At 45.0% G+C, this 21,632-nt stretch overlaps 1 protein-coding gene and 1 long non-coding RNA gene across 4 annotated transcripts; both read left to right on the top strand.

The window, feature by feature from the left end:
* Positions 1 to 1,617: 1,617 nt before the first annotated feature.
* On the top strand, positions 1,618 to 4,906 carry LOC133718174 (uncharacterized). Of its 3 annotated transcripts, XR_009850128.1 has the most exons (7): positions 1,618 to 1,806; positions 1,904 to 2,005; positions 2,245 to 2,284; positions 2,696 to 2,812; positions 3,164 to 3,249; positions 3,572 to 3,672; positions 4,112 to 4,906. It is a non-coding gene; the product is annotated as an uncharacterized LOC133718174 (long non-coding RNA). The 3 variants fall into 3 exon arrangements; XR_009850127.1 differs by lacking the exons at positions 3,572 to 3,672; positions 4,112 to 4,906 and adding an exon at positions 3,332 to 3,527; XR_009850126.1 differs by lacking the exons at positions 3,572 to 3,672; positions 4,112 to 4,906 and adding an exon at positions 3,332 to 3,527 and having other exon boundaries at positions 2,696 to 3,249.
* A 112-nt stretch (positions 4,907 to 5,018) lies between these two features.
* Positions 5,019 to 9,173, top strand: LOC133714398 (uncharacterized). Its single transcript, XM_062140507.1, has 5 exons — positions 5,019 to 7,532; positions 7,613 to 7,744; positions 7,822 to 7,908; positions 7,981 to 8,298; positions 8,370 to 9,173. The coding sequence occupies exons 1-5, from the start codon at positions 6,480 to 6,482 to the stop codon at positions 9,171 to 9,173; spliced, it is 2,394 nt and encodes a 797-aa protein (XP_061996491.1). The 5' UTR covers positions 5,019 to 6,479.
* The last annotated feature ends 12,459 nt before the right edge of the window (positions 9,174 to 21,632 follow it).

Below are 21,632 nucleotides of genomic sequence, written 5' to 3'. Positions count from 1 at the left end.
TCGACCCTTGTGAAATGGGCCGTAAGGGCGGGTAAGGGTTTACATATTGAAGCCTCGGCCCGGCCCTAAGTTTTGTTGACTTGGTCAAAGCCCGGCCCGGCCCGACCCTAAGCCCTAAAATTTAGGGTAGGGCCGGCCCTAAAATTTAGGATAGGGCCGGCCCTAACCCGGCCCATGATGACCCCTAACATTACCAAAGAGTTGTTGGTCTAGCGGTCAGGCCCTTGGTTTGCTCTCAAGTGGTCTGGGGTTCGACCCTCTCCCAAGGTACCCACCTAGCAATTGCTAGAGTTTCGCCAGTTCCCCAAATGTTGTGGGGTCAGGCGGGGGACCTAGGGATTAGTCGGGTCAAAGACTCGGATACCCTAGTCTCTTAAAAAAAAAAAAAAAAAAATGTTACAACATTTGTTGGCTTTTGATCTCATTACCAACATCATCTTTTGCAGGAAATTGAAGCAAATGAGAAACATAGATCTCAACTCCAACATATGATTGAGAAGGCCATTAGTAACAATGGCAATAAAACTTGCGCATTCTTAGCCAACACAGGCTATTGGTGAGTTCATAGTAAAGCAATGTTGAATAGACATATATTTGACCTGGCACAGTAAATTGGAAGCGATTGTTTTCAATTGAACATAAAGGTTATAAGTCTCAAGCAAGATCATAAGTGAACATGTTGTCCATATATTTGGTTACAAATGCAAGGAAAAATAATGACTTTTTATGAGTGGCATTGGTTAATTAAACCTAGATTTTTAAAAGCAAAATGTCTAAGATTCAAGTATATGCTATGGATTTTCTTTTGGCCTAACGATTTTGCTTTATTACTTAGAGGGAATGGCTAATGCTGAGCTTCAATTTGAAATGGCAATGAGGGAGAAAGTCATTAACACCAACAGAAAGCACTAAGAAACATGTGGGTCTTGCTTATGATTATTTACTTAATATAGTTGTACAATTATGCACCCTTGCGAAGTTATCTGCCTGTAGAAAAATCAGAGTAGTTGTGTAGGTGAAAGTGCGAGGATTTGTTGTTAGATTAAACAAACATATATAGTTGAGCTAGAAAGGAGGTAGCTTTCTCAGTTTATCTGCAAGGTATATGCTTGATTAGGCACTGATCTCTTTTGATTCAGGTTGATTTGAAAGTGAACGAATCCATATTGGTAATATAATTAGGTAATGAATGCCTTGCTGGATCAAAAAGTTTTTAAGCTTAGGTAGAAACCAACTTTATCTATTATCTGTTCATTTATGTAACATGGTTGCAAGTTTCTGTCTCAGTATTAAATTGTTGCTACTTTGCATTTCTTTTCTTTTATGTACGTACCAAGTGTTCTGAATATATGGACCAGAACTTTCTGTTTATGTCAAACTATTACTCTATTACATATAAAGTTCATGGAAAAAAAAAAAAAAAAAAAAAAAACAATCCCGCAGCAGCGCTAGGGCGCTCTTTCTAGTTATATTCTCTCTTCTAAATGTGAGAGTGGGTTTTTGTCCCTACTATTTGCTTCATCATTTACTGATTTACCCCTATCTACTCCGTTGTCCTTATTGCACCGCTAGCTGGTTTCCTTACACGTAATGCAATCGCTTCTAGAAAGATTCTGATCTGATTGGGGTCGAGTATGTCATCAAAGCCCAGAACTTGGAGAGAAAGAAGGGACGAACTCGGTGGGTAAGAAGATCCAGTCCCGACGTTGTCCCGACAGCCCAAAACTTACAATAATATTTAAGGATCCTTAGCTCCCAGAACATAGGAAACTTTCAGTCAGATCGCTTTCTTTTTAGAAGCCGATGGTAACCTTCTCAAATTAGAAACTACATTTATTTTTGTTACTTCTTCCTGTGAGTAAATTTTGCCTGCCCCTCAGTTCAGATAATGTGTGTTATTTAGGAGGAAAACAAAATGGTGTACAAGTGTATTTTTAGCTCAGTCCAGATGATGAATTTTTGTTTTGAGACTGCCTCGACACTGCGACTATGAGTCTATTTTTTTGTAAGTCCATCTTCATGCTGTGTTCCAGGCACTTTTAGAAAATTTAAGGAAAAATTGGCATCTCAGAGTACATCAGCTCTTCATAATATATCCCTTTAATATGCATGTTGGCTGTATAATGAGTTTAACCGCTACTGCTGCTATCCGCCTTTGTTAACCATGAATCAAATTGATAGAAGTTCGTTTTTTGTAAGCCTTGCGTGTGAAGTTTATTGATTTTTTTTGTAATTTTTCTGTAGATGCCAGATATCTACATGGAAGACCTTTGCGAATGTCAAGGTCAGTTAACCTCTCTGTTGCTTTTTTTTTTGTTTCTTTTCCTTTCGCAGTTCTGAGTAGTTTATGAAATATCACGACAGAATTTAAGTTCTCGGAAAGATATCTATGACATGTTAAAAATAGAGATAATTAACATAGAGTAAACAACAAGGGATGTAACAAATCAGGAATTCTGTGAATATTTAATTCCTCAAGTTCCTCCCTACCATTCACTCAACAGAAGCTAGAAACCAGCTTTGGGAATGGAATAATACTGTTGTTGTCACTCACTAAGAGCAAGGGTTAATGGAGTGATATCAATATAGACTTATTCGTATCAGTTGAGAATTTCAATCCTTTATGTTACATATGCTGGCAATTCCATCATTATTTAGAGTTTCTGCCTTTCTGTGGTGGGTTTTGGTGATGAAGGATGAAGAAATTGGTGATTGGCATCAGCGTAGAGGAATAGATTTCAAAATGCCTCTTCTGGGCTACCTGCAAGAAGATGGCAATGTTGGAGCAAAAAAGGGATTGGGATATTGTCAGGTTGTTCAATCATTATACGCTCTGTTCAATCTCACACACACACACACACACACACACACTATGGTCTCTAGAAGGGTTCTATGAAGAACTCCCTATCGCAAAAGAAATTGCTGCAGTGAATTCCGCAACTGTAACCGTCAGGAAGACACACACACACACACACACACTATGGTCTCTAGAAGGGTTCTATGAAGAACTCCCTATCGCAAAAGAAATTGCTGCAGTGAATTCCGCAACTGTATCCGTCAGGAAGTGCCCTGAGCTTAGAATCTTCTATATTCGCAAATGGATTTACATGATCATGTTGTTGGCACAAATTCACAACACACTGACGACTGGTTTGCTCTGCAGAACAGCTGAGGAGCACCCTGAGATTCTATAACTGAAAGTGAACTTTGATGAGAATAAGCCAATGTGCAAAGCGTATGAACGTGAAGGTCAGCAGCCCCACATTAGTTCCTGAATTTGATATGCAATAAAGCTGTGCATGTTCAATTTTCAAAGGGTTTTATTCTGCAGTGCATATTCAATTTTCAATGAAGATTTTAGAGAGCTTCCAGGGACCCTTAATGCAGAACGTCTTGATGGGGACATACGAAAAGGAGCTGTTCTTTAGGATTTTGTTTTTCATTTCCTGTTGGTATCAAGTTCTCTTAATGTGGAGATATTTGGTTTCTTGGACATGTCAATTGCCAACTGATATCTCTAATTTAACATCCAAAAGGAGATGCTAATTTCATTTCAATTGTACCTTTTCAGATTGGGAAAAGGCTCAGCTGCTTTAGCTGATTTGGGTGAGGCTGAAGAGAAAGAACATGTTGATGATTTGAAGTTCAAGGATTTGGCTGCCAAAATTGCAGGTCGGATTTTGTTTTTCATGATTTTTGCTTAATTGTGGGTTGCTAAGTGATTGTTAAATGCTGACTCTTTTGCTTGAGTACCATAATGGTAGAATTAATTTAATCTTAAATATTGGTTTGATATATATCTTATGGACACAATTACTGTATTTGAGGGGTTTTATGGGAATACTTTCATTTCCATGGTTCCGATGGTACAGTTTTCGTAGAAGTCAAAGAAAAACAATCCTGCTTTGTTGCATCGAGTTCTTTAGGTTTCAGTTCTCCTGTACTCGGTTATATGATTTACATTAGTAAAGCATAGGATGACAGTTTCAGGAGATGAAGACACCCTTTGGAAATGATAATTTTGTTAGTTTTGCTCAACTGTTAAAAGTATGCTTATAGTTACTGAATGGTCTTATGGCTACTTTGTATTTCTTTATATGCTTTACTTCAGGAATAGGCCGCTGTTGCTGAAATAGACCAGCCAAAATGGTGGTAAAGAAGTGTTCCCAATATGATTGACATACATTCTACTCAAGAATTCTTGAGTGCTTTAGGTCAAGCTGGAGAGAGCTGTGCATTATTTTGTAAACAATTGATTAAGTGATCCAGATAGGACTTCGTTCTGTCAACATAAGTCTTGCCGTGCATAGAATTTAGTTTTGATTTTCTATTTAGCTTAACATCTAAAAGACTTTTCTTTATACAAAGGACATTAGTAAAGTAATTGATCACTTACAGGCTTTGAAGCCCCCTTTTGACTAGTAGGCTAGACCCTTACGGAACATAACTCTACCTAAGGGCCTACTAGTCAAAAAATTGAATAGTTAGATATTAACACTGCTTCCTTGTATCTTACAGGCTTTGAAGCCCCCTTTTGACTAGTTGCTAAGCTGTGACAGTAACATACAAGGAAGCAGTGTTAATATCTAACTATTCAGAAAAATTTTCACAATTATATGTTTGTTGCTCACATTACACTGCTCTTTAAAGCCAATGGTTGAGACATCACATTTCCAGATATTGATTACAATTTAAGGTTTTTTATCAGTAAATACCTTTTACAAACAATAATACCCTTCAGAAAACATAAGACACTTGGATGTCCAACAAAAAATTGAAGTCACCAAGTAATGCTCGTGTTTGGCGCAAAAACCAGTTGGCTTGCAAACTGTCCCTTTTGAGCGTGTGCGCAGGCGTGCCAGCACCGTGGGGTGCAGTCGTCGGGGTAGTCCCTTGACCTGACTTCTTCTTCAAGCGTTGTGGACGAGGAGAGCACCAACCTCGCCACAAGGTTCTTCTCTAGCCTTCCGGAGAAGGACTTTTTGCCTTATGGATAAGGACTTTGGGTGTGATCTCTTCGCATCACCGAATCGATACTTAGTGTTGTAGACTAAGCAGAGCAATCACTGGGAAGTTTGGGAGAAAGCACGGGCTTGTGCTAAAGCGTGACTTTAGCTTCGCTGGGTTGCGAGGGCGTTACCCTTGCTTCGCTGGTAGTAACGGTGGCGGTTGCGCTAGCAGTCGGCTCCTGGGGAGACTAGGACTGAAAGTACGGTCGCCGGGTTGATCTGGTGATGCTGACAGTCGGCTCTTGGAGAGACTGGGACTGGCGCGCGGTCACCGGGTTTCAACGAGGTTGAAGGTTTGCTCCGGGAAGGCTTTGTAATCGCTAGGATTGATTGATTTGAGAGAGGTCCTTGTTTCGTCCTTGAAACCTGGTATATATACCTAGGGTTTCGACTGCTCCTTGCCACAGAAGGATTATTGGTTGAAGTTTCCTATTCAATCCTCGCTACCCGACTCCAATAAGGTTTCGTTTTCCTTATGGATCACGGAATGGGTGAAGCTGTAACCCAAACCCGAGTAGGCTTATTTTTGGGCCGCAGGTATCGGCCCGCTGTGCTGAATCCACTAAAGGATCTTGCCAAAATTACTTTTGGGCTCAAACATTGCCCCCCAGGCCCCGATATCAGGCCCACTAAGATGTAACTGATAGAAGGGGGCTAAAACGACATGTCCGGTGATCGAAACGATGTCATTAATGAAGGTTGCGTCTATTCGCTTGGAAAAACGTCTTTTCGTCGCATCGTTTCCCTCACAAAATCTTTTATTTAAATACCGTAGCCAACTAGAGACCTGTCACATCAGAAACCCTTCCAGTCTCCTAAACCCAGAAATCTCTCGCTCCATACCCGCTTTACAGAAACCCAGAAATGGCTCCCCCAAAGAAGGTGATCATCTATCAGGAAAAAGAGCTCACTGAGAATGTCGCTCGCACTTGGGGAGCCAACATCGGCGGCCGTTGTCGTATCCATACCTCCGTCCAGAGGCCTCTGCTTCTCAGACTTCCAAACCATCACGCCGGACTGGGTCCGGCACCGCGAGATTCCATTCCTGCTGACGCTCTCACTCTCTATAGCCTGCCCATTCGTTGACCCAATCAAGTCCTCCGGAGGACCCCTGCGGATTTCAGCAGTTGGGGTGCGCAGAATCATCGAGCAAAAATAGGGCATTGGCCGTCCAAAATTAGCGAAGATGAGCTTTCCTGGTATCATGAAGTAAGAGCACGAGATTTGGCTCGCTGGAACGTGGCAGGTATTACCCACACTATTGATTTATGCTTTCGCCTTCCTCGCGGTGGGAATCGCTCACCACTCGCTGCCTTCCTTTGCTTCTGGCATACTGCTACCAATACCTTTGATTTTCGATTTGGTCAAATTAGTATAACCTTGTTGGATATCCTCACCATTACTGGATTGCCCATCGATGGCGAGCCCTACTTGCATGGCCAATTCGATTCTGACACCTTCACATCAACCATGGACCAAACTGGTCGCGGTGCTCATAGCGGCTCTTACCCGCGGTGGTTGGCTTTCTATCGCAAAGAGCGCAATGCGACTGGTGGCATTGCTTTTCTGGAGTATTGGCTCTGTAAATTCATATTCTGCACCTCCTCCTGTAAGCCCACTGGTGCTTGGACTCTTCTAGCGACAGCTCTCTACAATGGCCGCCGCGTAGGATTAGGACAACCAGTGTTGGGTGCCCTCTACCGTACTTTATATCAGGCCACTATGCATCCTTTTGAGACCAGCATTTCTGGCCCTTTTTGGATCCTTGATTTCTGGATTCAAACTTATTTTTCATTCTTCCGCCGCGACGACATTCCACTACTACCACCAACTAATGCCCTTCTTGGTCACTGGTTTTGTCGCGATGCGAGGTACATATCTCCCCCCTATTCTGAATGCTTCTCATATTTGTATCTCCTGCACGAAATGCCATACTGCGACTTAATACTCAGTAGGAGATACCCCGCTCCTCTTGAAAATGGGTTTCTTCCCGGGGCTCCTAATTATAGTGATCGCGCGCGCTTGGCCTTTCGCCGCGCGATCTCTTGTTCAGACATTAGGCTCGCTGTTGATGAACTCAGTTATGAGCTCTATGCCCCCAACCATTTTGCCCGCCAGTTTGGTCTTATTCAGCTGGTGCCTTTTCCCCTCTATGATGCCTGGAATTTCAATACCTCTTGGCGACGAATTGGTCCCTCTGATGGACCTCCGCCAGAGCAAAGCATGCTCGCACTGGTCGACCTCCCAGACTGGGCTAATAATATCGTCCCCGTGGATGGGACCGCTGAAGATTATGATCAATGGTGGAAGGAAGTTTCTGTTAACTGCTGGAGGCAAAGGGACGACGAACTCTTTGCGGCCATCTTCGAAGATTTGAGATATCCTTACGATGCTGATACTGAAGCACTCGCTTGCTTCCATGAAGATGAAGAAAGACCTCCACCACCCGAACCGGCTCCGCGACCCGCGCGAGCCCCGCGCTTGGTTCAAGCTGGAATTGTTATTCGCGAGCAGCCTCCAGAGGTAATTACCTTAACATGTTTCTTTGTTTCCCTTATCACTTCCACCTCCAACTCTGTCCCCTAACTCGAAGTGTATGGCAGGGACGCGCACCACCTTCAGGCAGTCGCGCAGTGGTTGTCTCTCCGGCCACCGGTCTAGCTGCTAAACAAAAAGCAGTACTGATCAGGCCTGAAGTAGAGGACACTTCCTCTGACGATGATAATCCTCAAACTGTAAGGATTCTCTCCTTAGAACATTTGTTTCAGCAGCTTTCTCGAAGTCTAATTTGACTTTGTTTAAATCTTGACAGATTGCCGCTGCTCTAGCACGCAAACGCAGCCGCGCTGAGCTCAGGACTGATCCATGGGCAGAAGATGAACCAGCCGCTGATCGACTGGTAATGCCTCTCTAAAGTAAACATTGATGCCTTGTTTTGTTATGTATGGTTTATAACGTTCCTCTGCTTCAGGTTCGTCGCAGGCTTTCAAGGCAAGTTGGGGAAGGATCCTCTGCTGCCGGCGAGGGTGTATCTGATACAAAAGCCCAAGAGATCAATGGTGACCCTCCCTCTGCGATCAATGCGGCAGACCAAATGCAGTTGGTTGTAATTCCAGAACCAGTTATAGTTGACGGTCCGCCTAAGGTTGAAGACAGGATGTCTCTCCTTCCTACCTTCCGCGAGGAACCCATTCCCCTTCTGGCATCGACAGTGCCTGACTTGGATCCAACCTTTGGTGAGGCTGCCCTAGCGCCAACAGTAGATTTCCGCGAGCTACCGGTTGAAGAGGTAACTCTCTTAACCAAAAAATGTTTATCTTTTACCCTTGGCTTGCTCATTCTGAAAATGTATCTTTTTAGGGTCCAAACGCGGAAGCAGCAGTAGAAGAAATAGCAGACCAGGATCCTTCTGAGCCTGTTCCTAATGTGGTTGGCCAGGAACCTGCTCCCCATGCACCCCAAGTCATCGAAGCTGGGGAACCTGAAGAACTTCATGAACCAGTGCCTGAAGCTATACCTGTTGCGGAGCCTCCTGAGGCCCCTGCCGCTGAGCAACCTACTCCATCCACTTTAGAACGATTAGCTCACGTGCTCGAAGTGACTCCACCTGGGGTTGTAGATGACGCCAGAGAAGGTCTTCGTCGTCTCTTGGGTCCCGATATATTGATTCCTGGCGCGCCCGCGAGAGTTTTGGAGTATCTGAGGGTGCTTCTTCGCGAGGGCGCTGTCACTGAAGATCAATTCCAAGAGGTTGACCAACTGCTGCAAGACCTCCCACAAGGGCTTAACGAGAGGGTAGTCGCTAACGCGCAGGCTAGGCAGACTGAAACACACTACCAAGCTCTTACTCATCAAACTGACAATGCTCGTGGTTTTTTGGGTGATCAAGCTGATCTCATCAGGGATCTGACACTTGAGAGAAACCACCTGAGATCCCAGATTCTTTCTTTTCAGGCCCGCTTGATCGATGTCACTGCTAGGCTTGCCCACGCGGAGCCTCAACTGGAACAACCCCTCGCTGCCTTCGAGACGCTGTCCCAAGAACTGGCCCAAGCCCGTGTGGCAGCCCAACAAGCTGCTCAAGCTGCTGCGGATGCTAGCTTTCGACTGGACGAGCTCTTTCTCCGCTTGACCCGAGCAGGCCGGAGACTTTTGGGCCTCTAGTTATTCCATTACTAGGCCCATATTTGTATGAACAATATTATTATTAATATTTAAAATATTTAGCCCACCTTGCTTGGCCCAAATATATGTTCAAATTTTCTGGCAGTTTAGCGTTTAATCCACCTTTATTGCTGTTGAAACTGTTTGAAAAGATATTCTCGAAACAAAGCGGTTATTTCCTTGAAAATTGCCCCGCTTCCCACGCGTTTTTAGTCATCTTCATTTCCGAGATCTTTGCATTCAATTCCATCAATACTCTTATTGATGGCGTTGAACGTACTTCAACTGCCCATTGTAGAGTTGAGACCACCGAGACTGGTCCTATAAATACCTGTGCTTGTGAGAAGAGAAAAACTCAGGCAAATATGGCTTTCCCAGTAATAGTTTCACAAACCCTACTTCTCTTCCTTCTGTTTCTGAAATCTTCTCCTCACGATCTTAGCCTCAAACCCAAATCCTTAGGTCTTATGGCTTAATCTCAATACCTGGGTAGGTCTCATGGCCTAATCTCAGGTCCATCCGCATGTCTTTGGTCTCTGGAAATCCGGATAGGAATCTCCGGTTTCAGTTAGGCTGAAGAACACGCGGCGCTCCTAACGCGGCAGAACCAGATTCTGAGTGATCCCTCTCCTCAGATTTCTCGCGTGGAGCAGGCGGGAGAAGAGCAGAAGGCCACTCGAGGCCGATTGTTCTTCTTTCGCAGCCTACCTCCGGGGGCAGACTGTCAGACTTCTGTTTTTCCCCTAGAGGTAGATGTGGTTGTGAGTCGCGCTCTCCTGCAGACCATCTCCATCCCGGAGGGTAATGAATTATTTCCTTCCCTCCATCTCCAGTACAAATGAGAGCAGCTGCGACTCACATCAGATAAGACATGTGGGTGAAGAGAGGGAGAGTACTCATGATCATAGCTCCGCCCCCTTGTCGCCGCAAGATTCAAGACTTCTAAACAAATCAGCAACTCTTATGATTTTTGGGCCACTTTTGGCCTTGTGACCTGCAAATGTAATAGTTTCGATTTGTACTCCTTTTGGCCGCAAAGCCACTTTATGAATGAAAGTTTCTGAGTATTTTTGCAAAAGAAACTGTTATAAAATAAGGCCTTATGCATAGGCCATTACATATATATATTCTTAACACATCTTGTCAAGAAATTTGAAAATAAAATTGCTACAATAAGTATTGAAAATAAAATTGCTACAATAAGTATTGCTACAATATAAAGCCTCTGTGAAGGCCTAATATATAGAATGTTGCCCCCCTAGTGTTCGTAGGTGAAGTGAAGACAGGAGGCTAAGGCCACAAGAAAGGCCTGAGTAGGAATGGATGTTGGGAACTGACGAAGACTATGGTTGCCCCCCTGTCTGAGAAGGGGAATCTGGAGGGTCCTCGAATTCCCAAACACTAGGGTAATACTTCTTCAGGAATCGTCCGTTGATGGGATTGCGATGGATGTCACCGTCCAAATCTTTGAGGTGAAAGGCCCCGCACGCCAGAATGCGGTGAACAACAAAGGGTCCTTCCCAGCGCGGGGTCCATTTACCGCGACCGGGTCAACTTCTCACCAAAGGGTAGAACAGCCTTCCAAACAAGTTCACCTTCTTTGTAACTACGCCCTCTTGTCATAGGCGCGGGCAATACGCTGTTTTTCCATGACCAAATTATCCAAAGCTGTTAGGCGCTGCTCGCTGAGGTCCTCGTGCTCTTGCCACATCGCTTGGACATAGTCTTCGCCGATCAAGTGATGCTGATCTTGGACTCGCAAGGATTGAACGTTGAGTTCCAAGGGTAAAACCGCGTCATGACCAAACATGAGTGCATAGGGTGTTGTAGCAGTGGGATTCCTCTTGGAGGTGCGATAAGCCCATAGTGTCTCATACAGCGTGCTGTGCCACTGGCGAGGGTTTTCAACAAGCATCTTCTTGAGAAGGGTGATAATAATCTTGTTACTGGCCTCCGCTTGACCGTTGGACTGAGCATAATATGGAGTGTTGTGGATGAACTGGATGCCCAATTCGTTGACAAGTTTCTCTACCTCACCGCCCATGAACGCTGCCCCCCTATAGGAAACAAGCACTTCAGGGATACCAAACCTGCAGATGATGTGCTGGAAAATGAATTGGCGAATGGTGGCACCAGAAGCCTCTTTCAAAGGTTCAGCTTCGACCCATTTAGTGAAGAAATCCGTGGCCACGATGATGAACTTGTGTTGGAGGGAGGAATGGGGGTGAATCATCCCAATCAAGTCCAATGCCCAACCGCGTGCAGGCCAAGGCTTAATAATAGGCTGCATGGGAATGTTGGGGATGTGCTGAACTGGACCATGTGCCTGGCAATCTTGGCATCCCTTTGCGAACATGATACAGTCCTTCAAAATGCCAGGCCAATAGTAGCCATGTCTCCTGATAAGCCAGTGCATCTTAGGGCCCGCTTGATGGGCGCCACATACTCCTGTATGGGCCTCGCGCATTAGCCGTTTTGCTTCGTTGCCATAGACACATCTGAAGTCCATGCCATCTTCCCCACGTCGTCGCAGCTCGTCGCCCCTGAGGAAGTAGTTTAAGGCAAGAAAACGAACCTTCCTGTCTGCTGTAAGATCTGGATGCTTGAGATAAGCGATCAACGGAATTCGCCAATCGACGTCAATAGGTTCTAGGACAGCGACGACCGGATCGTCAGGCGGGTCAGGCCGCGTGAGCCACGAAGGCAGCGTGCGGCGCTCAACTTTCAGTATGCGCTCGCGAACCCCATATTTCAATGTAATGCCAGTAGCCAATTGAGCAAGCTCATTGGCCGCGAAATTGCGCTCGCGGGGTATGTATTCCAAATCAGCGTCATCAAACTGATCCAGAAGCTCAATGGCGCGAGTGAGATATGGCACGAGCAAACAGCTTACACACCTGTATTTCTCCTGGAGCTGATTTATCACGAGCAGAGAGTCACCGCGTATCTGAACGTCCCTTACTCCCAATTCCAGCAAGACTTCCAGGCCAATAATAAGGGCCTCATACTCTGCCTGGTTATTAGTGCATTTAAACTCTAGTTGGAAAGAATAGGAGAAACGATCGCCCGCTGGGTTTTCCAGAATAATTCCTGCTCCTGCTAATGTTTCTGTTCTTGAGCCATCGAAGAATAATACCCAGGGTTGCAGTGAGACAGTGGCTTGATACCATATTGCATACTCTGGAATGTGCGCCAAATCTGGTCGAGTTGTGGTAGTGGTTGCTATCTCTAGCTCCCTAACTGGGGGAATATCCAACATAGGATGATGGGCCAGAAAGTCTGCGATAGCCTGTCCCTTCACTGCCTTCTGTGGAACGTATTGTAGCGAGAATTCGGATAGAGCCAATACCCACTTGCCAATGCGACCTCTTAGAATAGGTCGAGACAACATGTACTTAACCAGGTCGGTTTGAGCAATGATGCTTGTAGTAAAGGATAACATGTAGTGTCGCAACTTGCAAGCGGAGAAATACAATGTGAGACACAATTTTTCCATAGGAGCGTACCTTGTCTCGCAATCTGTAAGTGTCCTACTGAGGTAGAAAATGGCATGCTCGACACCTCCTTCATCGTCTTGGGCAAGTAAGCTACCGATAGAAGCCTCAGCCGCTGAAATATATAGCTTTAATGGAAATCCAGTTCGCAGGGGAACAAGCACTGGTGGACTCGCTAAATAGGCCTTGATTTTGTCGAAAGCCTCTTGATGCTGAGATTCCCATACAAACTCATTCTGTCCTTGCAACTTCAGCAATGGAGAAAAGGGCTGGATCTTACCTGCAGAATTAGAAATAAAACGTCGCAGGAAGTTGATTTTACCCAGCAGGCGTTGTAGCTCCTTCTTAGTTCGTGGAGGGGACGCGTTGATGACCGCGCTCGCTTTATCTTCAGGGACCTCAATTCCCCTTTGATGTACAATGAAGCCCAGGAAATCTCCCGCTTGAACTCCGAACACGCACTTGGCGGGGTTCATCTTCAGCTTATGTTGGCGCATGCGCTCGAAGACTTTCCTGAGATCTATGATGTGGTTCCCTTTCTCTTTTGATTTAACCACTACGTCATCGATGTAAACCTCTAAAATTTTTCCAAGGATATCGTGGAAGATCAGGTTCATGGCTCTCTGATAAGTGGCCCCAGCATTCTTCAGCCCAAAAGGCATAACCACATACTCGAAAACACCCGCGAACCCAGGACATCGGAATGCAGTTTTATGTCTGTCCTCCTCCGCGACCGGAATTTGGTGATACCCTGCGGTGCCATCCATAAAGGACAGTAATTCATGTCCTGCTACAGCGTCTACCAACATATCCGCTACCGGCATGGGGTAGACATCTTTAGGTGTAGCGATATTGAGGTCTCTGTAATCCACGCAGACCCTCATCTTACCATTCTTCTTGCGAACTGGCACTATATTGGATAGCCACTGATTGTATTTGGCCACCCTGATAATGCCTGATTTATGCATTTTTTCAACTTCCTATTTGACAAGGACTTGGGTTTCTGCATTCATTCTTCGCGGTTCTTGTTTCACAGGCCTCTTGTCAGGGAGTGTTGGCAGCTGATGGCAAACCAAGTCCGGTGACAGGCCGGGCATATCTTCATATTTCTCTGCAAAGCAGTCTTTGAATTCCAGAAACAGCTCAATAAGCCTCTGTTTTTCGCTAGGCTCTAAGTAAGCACTGATAGCCACTTCCATAGGCTCTTCTGTTGTTCCAAGATTGACCTTTTTAGTAGGGTCTCTGACCTTAGGGGGTGTATCATCCAGCGCTGCCGGAGCGAGCTGAATCTCTACCTCCTCTTCTTGTTCCTGATCAGAGAACTCTTCATTGACGGTTTCTAAGGTTGCGACTCGATCATAGGCCTCTTTTTCCACTAAGTACGAAGATAACCGTTCATACAGCGAGTGGAGGGCCTCTATCCCTTCTTCTGGAAGGTGGTAATCCATTAATCGTTTAAAGGTTTGGGCACAGCGTGGCCAGGCCTGTCCAAGCCCTCCTTTACGAGCGTGAGCCCCCACTGTGCCAAATCAGAGGCCGTCACCCCTGTGGGGCGGCCCTTGTTATCGATGCCACTGACTTGCAATGGAGTGATAGGCTCCAAGTAGTACCTGGCATCTACATAATTCGCGGAAACTGGAAATGGACGAGGGTCCGCTTTGATCACCTCCGCCTTATCTGTCTCCCTGTTCCACATAATGAGTTCCTGATGGAGAGTTGATGGAACATAATAACTCCGGTGGATCCAATCCCTGCCCAGAATAGCACTATAGGCTGCATAACAATCAGTCACAAAGAAAGCATAAACTCCCTCTGCAGGGCCAACCTTGATGCGCAAGAAAAGTAATCCCAGGGTCTTCGTCACAGTCCCTGCGAAGTTCTTGAGTGTAAGGGATGTAGACTGGATTTTCTCTTTCTTTATCCCGAGCAAGTGCATGGTCCTGGTAGTGATGACGTTCACAGCAGCTCCGGTATCAACCATGATCTTGCTAACTTTGGTGCCGCCAATCTCCGCTGTGATGTACAAAGGTCGCATGTGTTGAACCATAGCGGGTGTGGGCCTGGTGAAGCTCATGAAGAATTCTTTGCTGTTAGCATCTTCTGTTTCAAGAAAGACAGCCTCCTCCACAGGTGCTGTGATTGCTGATGTAATCTGCAAGGGCTGTGCACTATTTTCCTCAGTTTCTACACAATCCTGCGCGGCGACTGGTAGTGCATACCTCGCGGGGAGTACATAAACCATGTTGCAAGATGTATCGGTCACAACTGTTTCATCCATGTCCTCTTGCAGGTTCAGCTTGGGTTCGTTGACAGGGGTGTCAGTGTTGAACTGCTTAGCCAGCCGGTCTACTAATGATTCCTCCGTAAGGCCTTTCACTTCACATTGCTCATGCTCCGCTACCCCAGTAGCCCGCTTAGGCGAGCTGGATTTTGGTTTCCTTGTTGCAGTTACCTCAAAAGGGGCGACTACTACACTCTGGACCTTTTTAGGTTTCCACTGTAAAGTATCGGTAATCCTGTCCTTGCCCCCCAGTCTCTCAAAAACTGAGAATTTGGACTCTGAGTCGTCGCGAAACAACTTGCGCCTGACATGTGGTCGCCTAGTCGGTGAACTCTCCTTTCGAGCTGGCGGAGGTCTCCTCTCGTCGGTGATCCTGCAAAAAACACTGGGCTTAGATGCCCCTTTTGCTGAGCTCGCTTGCTTCTGGAAGCTGCGGGGAGTTATTAACGGCTTAGCAGCTAGTATCTCCATCTCTTTCTGATACTGCTCAGGTGATTTGACCAACTGCGAAGGTTTGATCAGGCCCTGGTCCAAAGCCTCTAGCGCGCGTTTGGCTTCTCCAAACCTGCGCTGCAGTTTTCTCTTCTTTGAAGGACTTATCTCCACTGCCTTCCCCTTTTCTCTTGTGTACCACTTACCTTCCTTGATAGTGGCGGCAGAAGCAGGAGGGATGTAGGGCTTGGTCAGGATGTCTTTGCGCTTGGTCATAGCCTTCTCTTCTGATTTCTGATCAACCGCGGCCGCTTTCAACTTCTGGAAGAGATTGGAATCCTTTGGGGATGGTGGTGATTCCAGTCTCTCTTTTTCTCTTGGGCTGGAAGGTTGATAATTTCGCGATGGCGATGCCCATTTGATGGGTGGGAGAGAACCAAAACGAAATGTCTGCTCGACCTCTTCGTGTGACACTTGGATGCCACACTCTTCCTTGCATCGTGAGCATAGGACCACAGATGAGGCTTGACCTACTGTCTCAACCTTCTTCTCTGCAGGAGGCTCATCCTTGTCAGGTTGGTTTCCTTTCTTCTTTTCATTCAAAACCAGGGTTGGTTTCCTCCGGCTCTGCTTAGTCCAATTCACGTCGACCATGTTGACCCCAGTGTCAGGAAAAGGGTTCAGGTCTACGAGCGCTGCCGCTGTTACTGGAGCCTCTACCTGTAAACTACCATTATTAAGCCATACCTGAATCTGGTCTTTGAGTTTCACACAGTCTGCTGTATTATGATTCCACAGGTTGTGAAATTTGCAGTATTTCTTCCCTTTCAGCTGATCTGGGCGAGGAAAAGGTCCAAAGTCGGTCTTCACCATCTTCGCGGTGATCATCTCATCTAGAATTTCATGTGCCTTATTGGCATCATATGTATATGCCGCGAATTCTGGTTTGGTGAAGGCCATTGATTTGAGCTTGACAGGTTCCTTGGAGATTTTCAACTGTTTCAAGGCTGGATTCTTTCTCCCTGTCAGTTCATAGGCAGCGATGTCATTATCCTCCTCCTCTTCTTCATCGTCCTGAATCAACTCTTCACAGTGATGGTGGTAGTAGGGGTCATAAGTAGCCGGTTGGTAGCTCAGGGCCGCTACGGTGCGATGTTTTCCTGGTACATATGTCCCCTTGGAGGCATTCTTCCTCGCATCAGTTTCTCTGAGGAGATGCTCGAAGCTGCCCACCTCTGTGATGAGTTCTCCCATTGACTAGATCATGCTGCCATGCTGCTTCTTTCGCTGTCTAGGCTCTAAACCCTTGATCGCTAACTTGATCAACTCTTTCTCAGGCAGGATCACGTTCAGCTTGGCCTTCTGAATCTGGAAGCGTTGAAGGTATGCAACAGCGGATTCAGTAGGCTGTTGAGCCATCTGGGTGAGAGAAGCCAAATCAACCTCAGGCTCAATGGCTCCAAAAGTTTCTCGAAAGAGCTTTTCCATTGCGGGCCAATCTGCCACTGTTCCTGGTCGGAGTTTGGAAAACCACCTGAAGGCCGCTCCCGAAAGAGAAGTGCCAAAGATCCTGCACTTGAGGATGTCATCATTCTGGTACTGGCCGCATTGCACTCTGAACCTGGCCAGATGAGTGACCGCATTCTCGGTGTCTTCCCCTGAAAAAGTAGAAAATATGATATTTTTATATCCCCTGGGAAATGGCGCGAGCATTATATGTGGCGGGAAAGGCCCCTCATAGACCCCATCTATTTGGGCTCTAGGGTTAGCCAGCCTGATCATCTCCTCTACCTCCTCTCGTCTAACATATTCCGGGCCTGGAGGAGGAGGAGGTACTGCCATAGTGTGGCGAGCAGCCTGTACGGGTATTGCTTGGTTTACAGTTGCTGCCCCTTCTCCTATCTGGACAACGCGAGTTGTAGCTGGATGTTGAAGAGTCACTGCTGGCATAGGCATCTCTTTCGCCAAAGCTGTTATTTTGACAGGATTACCAGCCTGGTCAATCCCGTAATAACTTCCTGGCAGCTCTTGATATATGTTTTCCACTCCGTCGCTGTCGTATTGAATGAACACGGTGGAGTCGGACGAAGCTTCGCCACCTTTTGATGTCTGCTGCTTCTGTCTGGCGGTCTGCCCGCCTGACGAAGTAGCCTTTTCTTTGCTACCGCCAATAACAAGTGCTTGTTCTTTATTTTTCTGTGGCGTAGCAGCAGCTGTTGTGGAAGGCGTAGCGGTGTTGCTGCTAACCTTCTCTCGCTGATTCGGCGGCGCGTACTTGCCTGAACCAGATGGTTGGCCAAGGGAACCGAGGATAATGTTAGGGTCTCCTAACGTTTTATTCAACACTTCTCTAGTTTGGTTCAACTCGGCTCTTTGCATGGCCACCTCAGTTGCGAGATTCTCTCCATCTTTACGAAGACCTGCCATATCAGACGCCGCCTGCTTCGTATGGTTCGCAATAAACTCTATTAGTCCTTTCTGGCGCCGATTCTGGTCCTCAGCAATACTTGTAGCATGAGCCCTTAGTGCACTCTCTGTTTGTGAGATTTGTTCCGTAGTCTCCTCTGCCTGTCGGGAAAGACGCTCGTTTATTTCGCGTATGATCTTGTCTGTCTTTGCGTTTTCCCTTTCAAAATCAGCGGCAATCCACCTGCTATGATTTTCAACGTTTTCCATCATGATCGCGAGCACGACCTCGGAGGTCGCTCCCTCTGGAATAGGCTTCGCAACGAAAGCCTCTATTCCTCCACTCCCCACTGTGTTGGAGATAGTGGTAGTGACAGGCTCACTGGCCTGAGTAGCAGTGACAATTTGACCCTCAACAGCGGTCTGGTGATTCTCTCCTTGTTCAGTTGACATATTGGAGGATTTGGAATGGAGAGAGAATCTTTGAATAACTTGTTCTTCAGAAAGACCACGACACTCCGCACGAGGATGCAGTGTGTAACTGGAGGTCTTATGCTTTGAGCAGTTAGCGTAGCCCTTTTGGTAAGGGTTTTCGCTTGACTTCCCAATGGCTAACGTTCACGAAGAGACACTAGTTGGTCCCACTGGGCGTGCCAAAATGTTTGGCTCAAAAACCAGTTGGCTTGCAAACTGTCTCTTTTGAGCGTGTGCGCAGGCGTGCCAGCACCATGGGGTGCAGTCGTCGGGGGGAGTCCCTTGACCTGACTTCTTCTTCAAGCGTTGTGGACGAGGAGAGCACCAACCTCGCCACAAGGTTCTTCTCTAGCCTTCCGGAGAAGGACTTTTTGCCTTACGGATAAGGACTTTGGGTGTGATCTCTTCGCGTCACCGAATCGATACTTAGTGTTGTAGACTAAGCAGAGCAATCACTGGGAAGTTTGGGAGAAAGCACGGGCTTGTGCTAAAGCGTGACTTTAGCTTCGCTGGGTTGCGAGGGCGTTACCCTTGCTTCGCTGGTAGTAACGGTGGCGGTTGCGCTAGCAGTTGGCTCCTGGGGAGACTAGGACTGAAAGTACGGTCGCCGGGTTGATTTGGTGATGCTGACAGTAGGCGCGCGGTCACCGGGTTTCAACGAGGTTGAAGGTTTGCTCCGGGGAGGCTTTGTAATCGCTAGGATTGATTGATTTGAGAGAGGTCCTTGTTTCGTCCTTGAAACCTGGTATATATACCTAGGGTTTCGACTGCTCCTTGCCACAGAAGGATTATTGGTTGAAGTTTCCTATTCAATCCTCGCTACCCGACTCCAATAAGGTTACGTTTTCCTTATGGATCACGGAATGGGTGAAGCTGTAACCCAAACCCGAGTAGGCTTATTTTTGGGCCGCAGGTATCGGCCCGCTGTGCTGAATCCACTAAAGGATCTTGCCAAAATTACTTTTGGGCTCAAACAGCTCGCATTATCTATAGTTGCAAAGTTGTATACCAAAGGCTAGACCCTTTTGACTAGTAGGCCCCTTTGGTGTGAATATTATGATTGAAGATGTTAATAACACCGAACTATGATCTGCTTGTTTGTGTGCTTTTTCTTATTGTCTTCCTGGTCCCTACTATACCATCACTGTATGATCTCAACTTTCTACACCACCTCTCACTTAGTTCTCACTATCCCTTAAAGGGAGAGGTGATGTTAGTGTTCATTGTCAATGCAGCTTACTATTTCAGATTTGGTTTTATAATCAGATGTGAATTGTTGCTACTCGACATGCTTTACTTTATTGTATTTTGTGTATTTCATCTGCAGCTTTAGTCATTTCACCTTGCATCTGTTAGAGCATCGTTCATTTATTTTTGCTCTTCTTATTAGATCTTATTTGAGGAGATGAAGTCTTGGTTTCAGACTTGGCATTTCATTGATTTGTTTGCGGAATCCCAGCAAGCACAAGAGTTTTGTCTCTCTCAGGCAAGTCCTTCTTATCTTATGTGTTTCTTCTGTATTTGTATATGTCTGTGTGTATATTTGAGGTTCTGATCAATCAGTGATTGGATTTCTCTTTGTTTGGTTATGATTTGAAAGAAGTTTTCCAGATTGGTAGTAGATATTGCCCAGTAATGCAGTCTCTCTCTCTCTCTCTCTCTCTCTCTCTCTCTCTCTCTCTTTTATTTTTTTCGGTGAATTCATTCTTTGTCCTTGTAAAAGTTCTGGGTTTGTTGTTTTAACATTTATTTTATGAATTGGTTCGCTTAGTGGGAATGTAATAACAGTAGTGTAATGAGTAGCAGAAATTGATCACTGATCCAAATGGAATATAGGTTTCTCCCTGAGCCTTACAAACCTTCATTTAAACCTACAGTCCAAGCAAAGTAGCATTTTCAAAACACTCTCAACTTTACTATACTGCCAAACATACACATGAATGCATAGACATAAAAATAACAGTGTCAAGCCCTGATTGATTGATGTGTTCAATAAATTTCCAAAAGCAGAAAGGGAAAAATAAAGTTAAATATGAATTCCTAAAAGAAAAAAATATTGGTACCTCAAAAACAACTTAGCGGACAGATTTTCAGAGTGCAGCATTGGTTTTCCATAGCAGATGGTACCAAAATTAGATACACTTCGTTTGTTATAGGCTTAACACCCTATTATGGTCTTTTATTGGCTATATGAAAATATGAATGTGGATCTCAATTTTTCGTTTTTCTTTGCCCTTTGTGAATTCATTCAATTAAATCACTCAACCTCTAAATATAGAATCATATTGAGGCCTGCCGTTTGAATGATTTTATATATAGAGGAAATCAGTATGTAGTCTTTAATGGTATTGGTTAGTGTTCATTGTCACTATATAAATAAACAGATTATGATATGTTTGTAGTTTTTTTATTGCACTTTATAAATTATATCATAGCATTTGTATTTTTGCTGTGATATATGGCATATAATGAATGATTGTATAAAAAAGAAATGCCAGATTACATATACATTTTATCAATATTGGAACACTATTTGTGAAACAATTTTTCTTGATTATTAAGCTTGCCTTTACTAATGCTTTGAGACAGGCAATAATACATGGTGAGCGAAATACTAATTGCCTTTGGATGGGTTGGACGACCTTTCAAAGTTCAAGTTTGAGGTCAAAAGCTTTTGTATCGTAACTTCACGCAGTTTCTATTGGTCTTTTTTTTTTCTTCCTTCATTTTTTGGAAAATGTAAATAGATAAGTCTGGTTACGATATCAACTTTTACCTGGGATTTCCACTTTTGTAATATGTAATTATACAAACATGGTGAAACCCTAGTTTTTGAAATGTGTAAATTTAATAAATGTTTAAAGCTTAGCAAGCAAACAAACCTGCGGCATCGTTCAGGAGAACTTACCTAGTAGTATGCTAAACTCGAGTTGTCATGGGACGAGCGCAAGGCTAAGATCTACTTTTCATCAAAGTTGAGTTCTTCTCCCTGAGGCAGTTTTTCAATAAACTCAGGTGTTGGTGGAAGTAGGGACATTATATAGTGTTGCTTAAAGTTCTCTAATCTTAGAAGAATCCAACTATACCTCTGTATATTTAATTCCTTAGGTTTCTTGTATGTATCATGTATTCATTAACTTACACAGTATTCTCAAACATTAATCATTTCAGATGCACAATTTACTGCACTTAATTCATAATACATTGCTATTATTTAGTCTTTAAATAATACACATAGTTGCTACTGAATAATCTCAATGGCTCGCACTTTAATTTTAGAGCCAAATTGATGATTTTTAAGGTATCTAACTCGCTTAAATCAATGGACGAACTGAATTTGTCTAACCTGAACTGTATTAGCTTTAAGGCAGT

This window comes from Rosa rugosa, chromosome 6 (assembly GCF_958449725.1).
Source record: "Rosa rugosa chromosome 6, drRosRugo1.1, whole genome shotgun sequence".
Lineage (NCBI taxonomy): Eukaryota > Viridiplantae > Streptophyta > Magnoliopsida > Rosales > Rosaceae > Rosa > Rosa rugosa.
The sequence above is the reverse complement of the archived record's forward strand: the minus strand, read 5'-3'. Positions and strand labels throughout refer to the sequence as shown.

Excerpts from the sequence above, each read along its gene's own strand:
- LOC133714398 (XM_062140507.1), top strand. The coding sequence starts at position 6,480 with ATGGACCAAACTGGTCGCGGTGCTCATAGCGGCTCTTACCCGCGGTGG. Across the intron at positions 7,533-7,612 it reads TTCGCGAGCAGCCTCCAGAG|GGACGCGCACCACCTTCAGG; the intron begins GTAATTACCTTA and ends AGTGTATGGCAG. Across the intron at positions 7,909-7,980 it reads AACCAGCCGCTGATCGACTG|GTTCGTCGCAGGCTTTCAAG; the intron begins GTAATGCCTCTC and ends CCTCTGCTTCAG.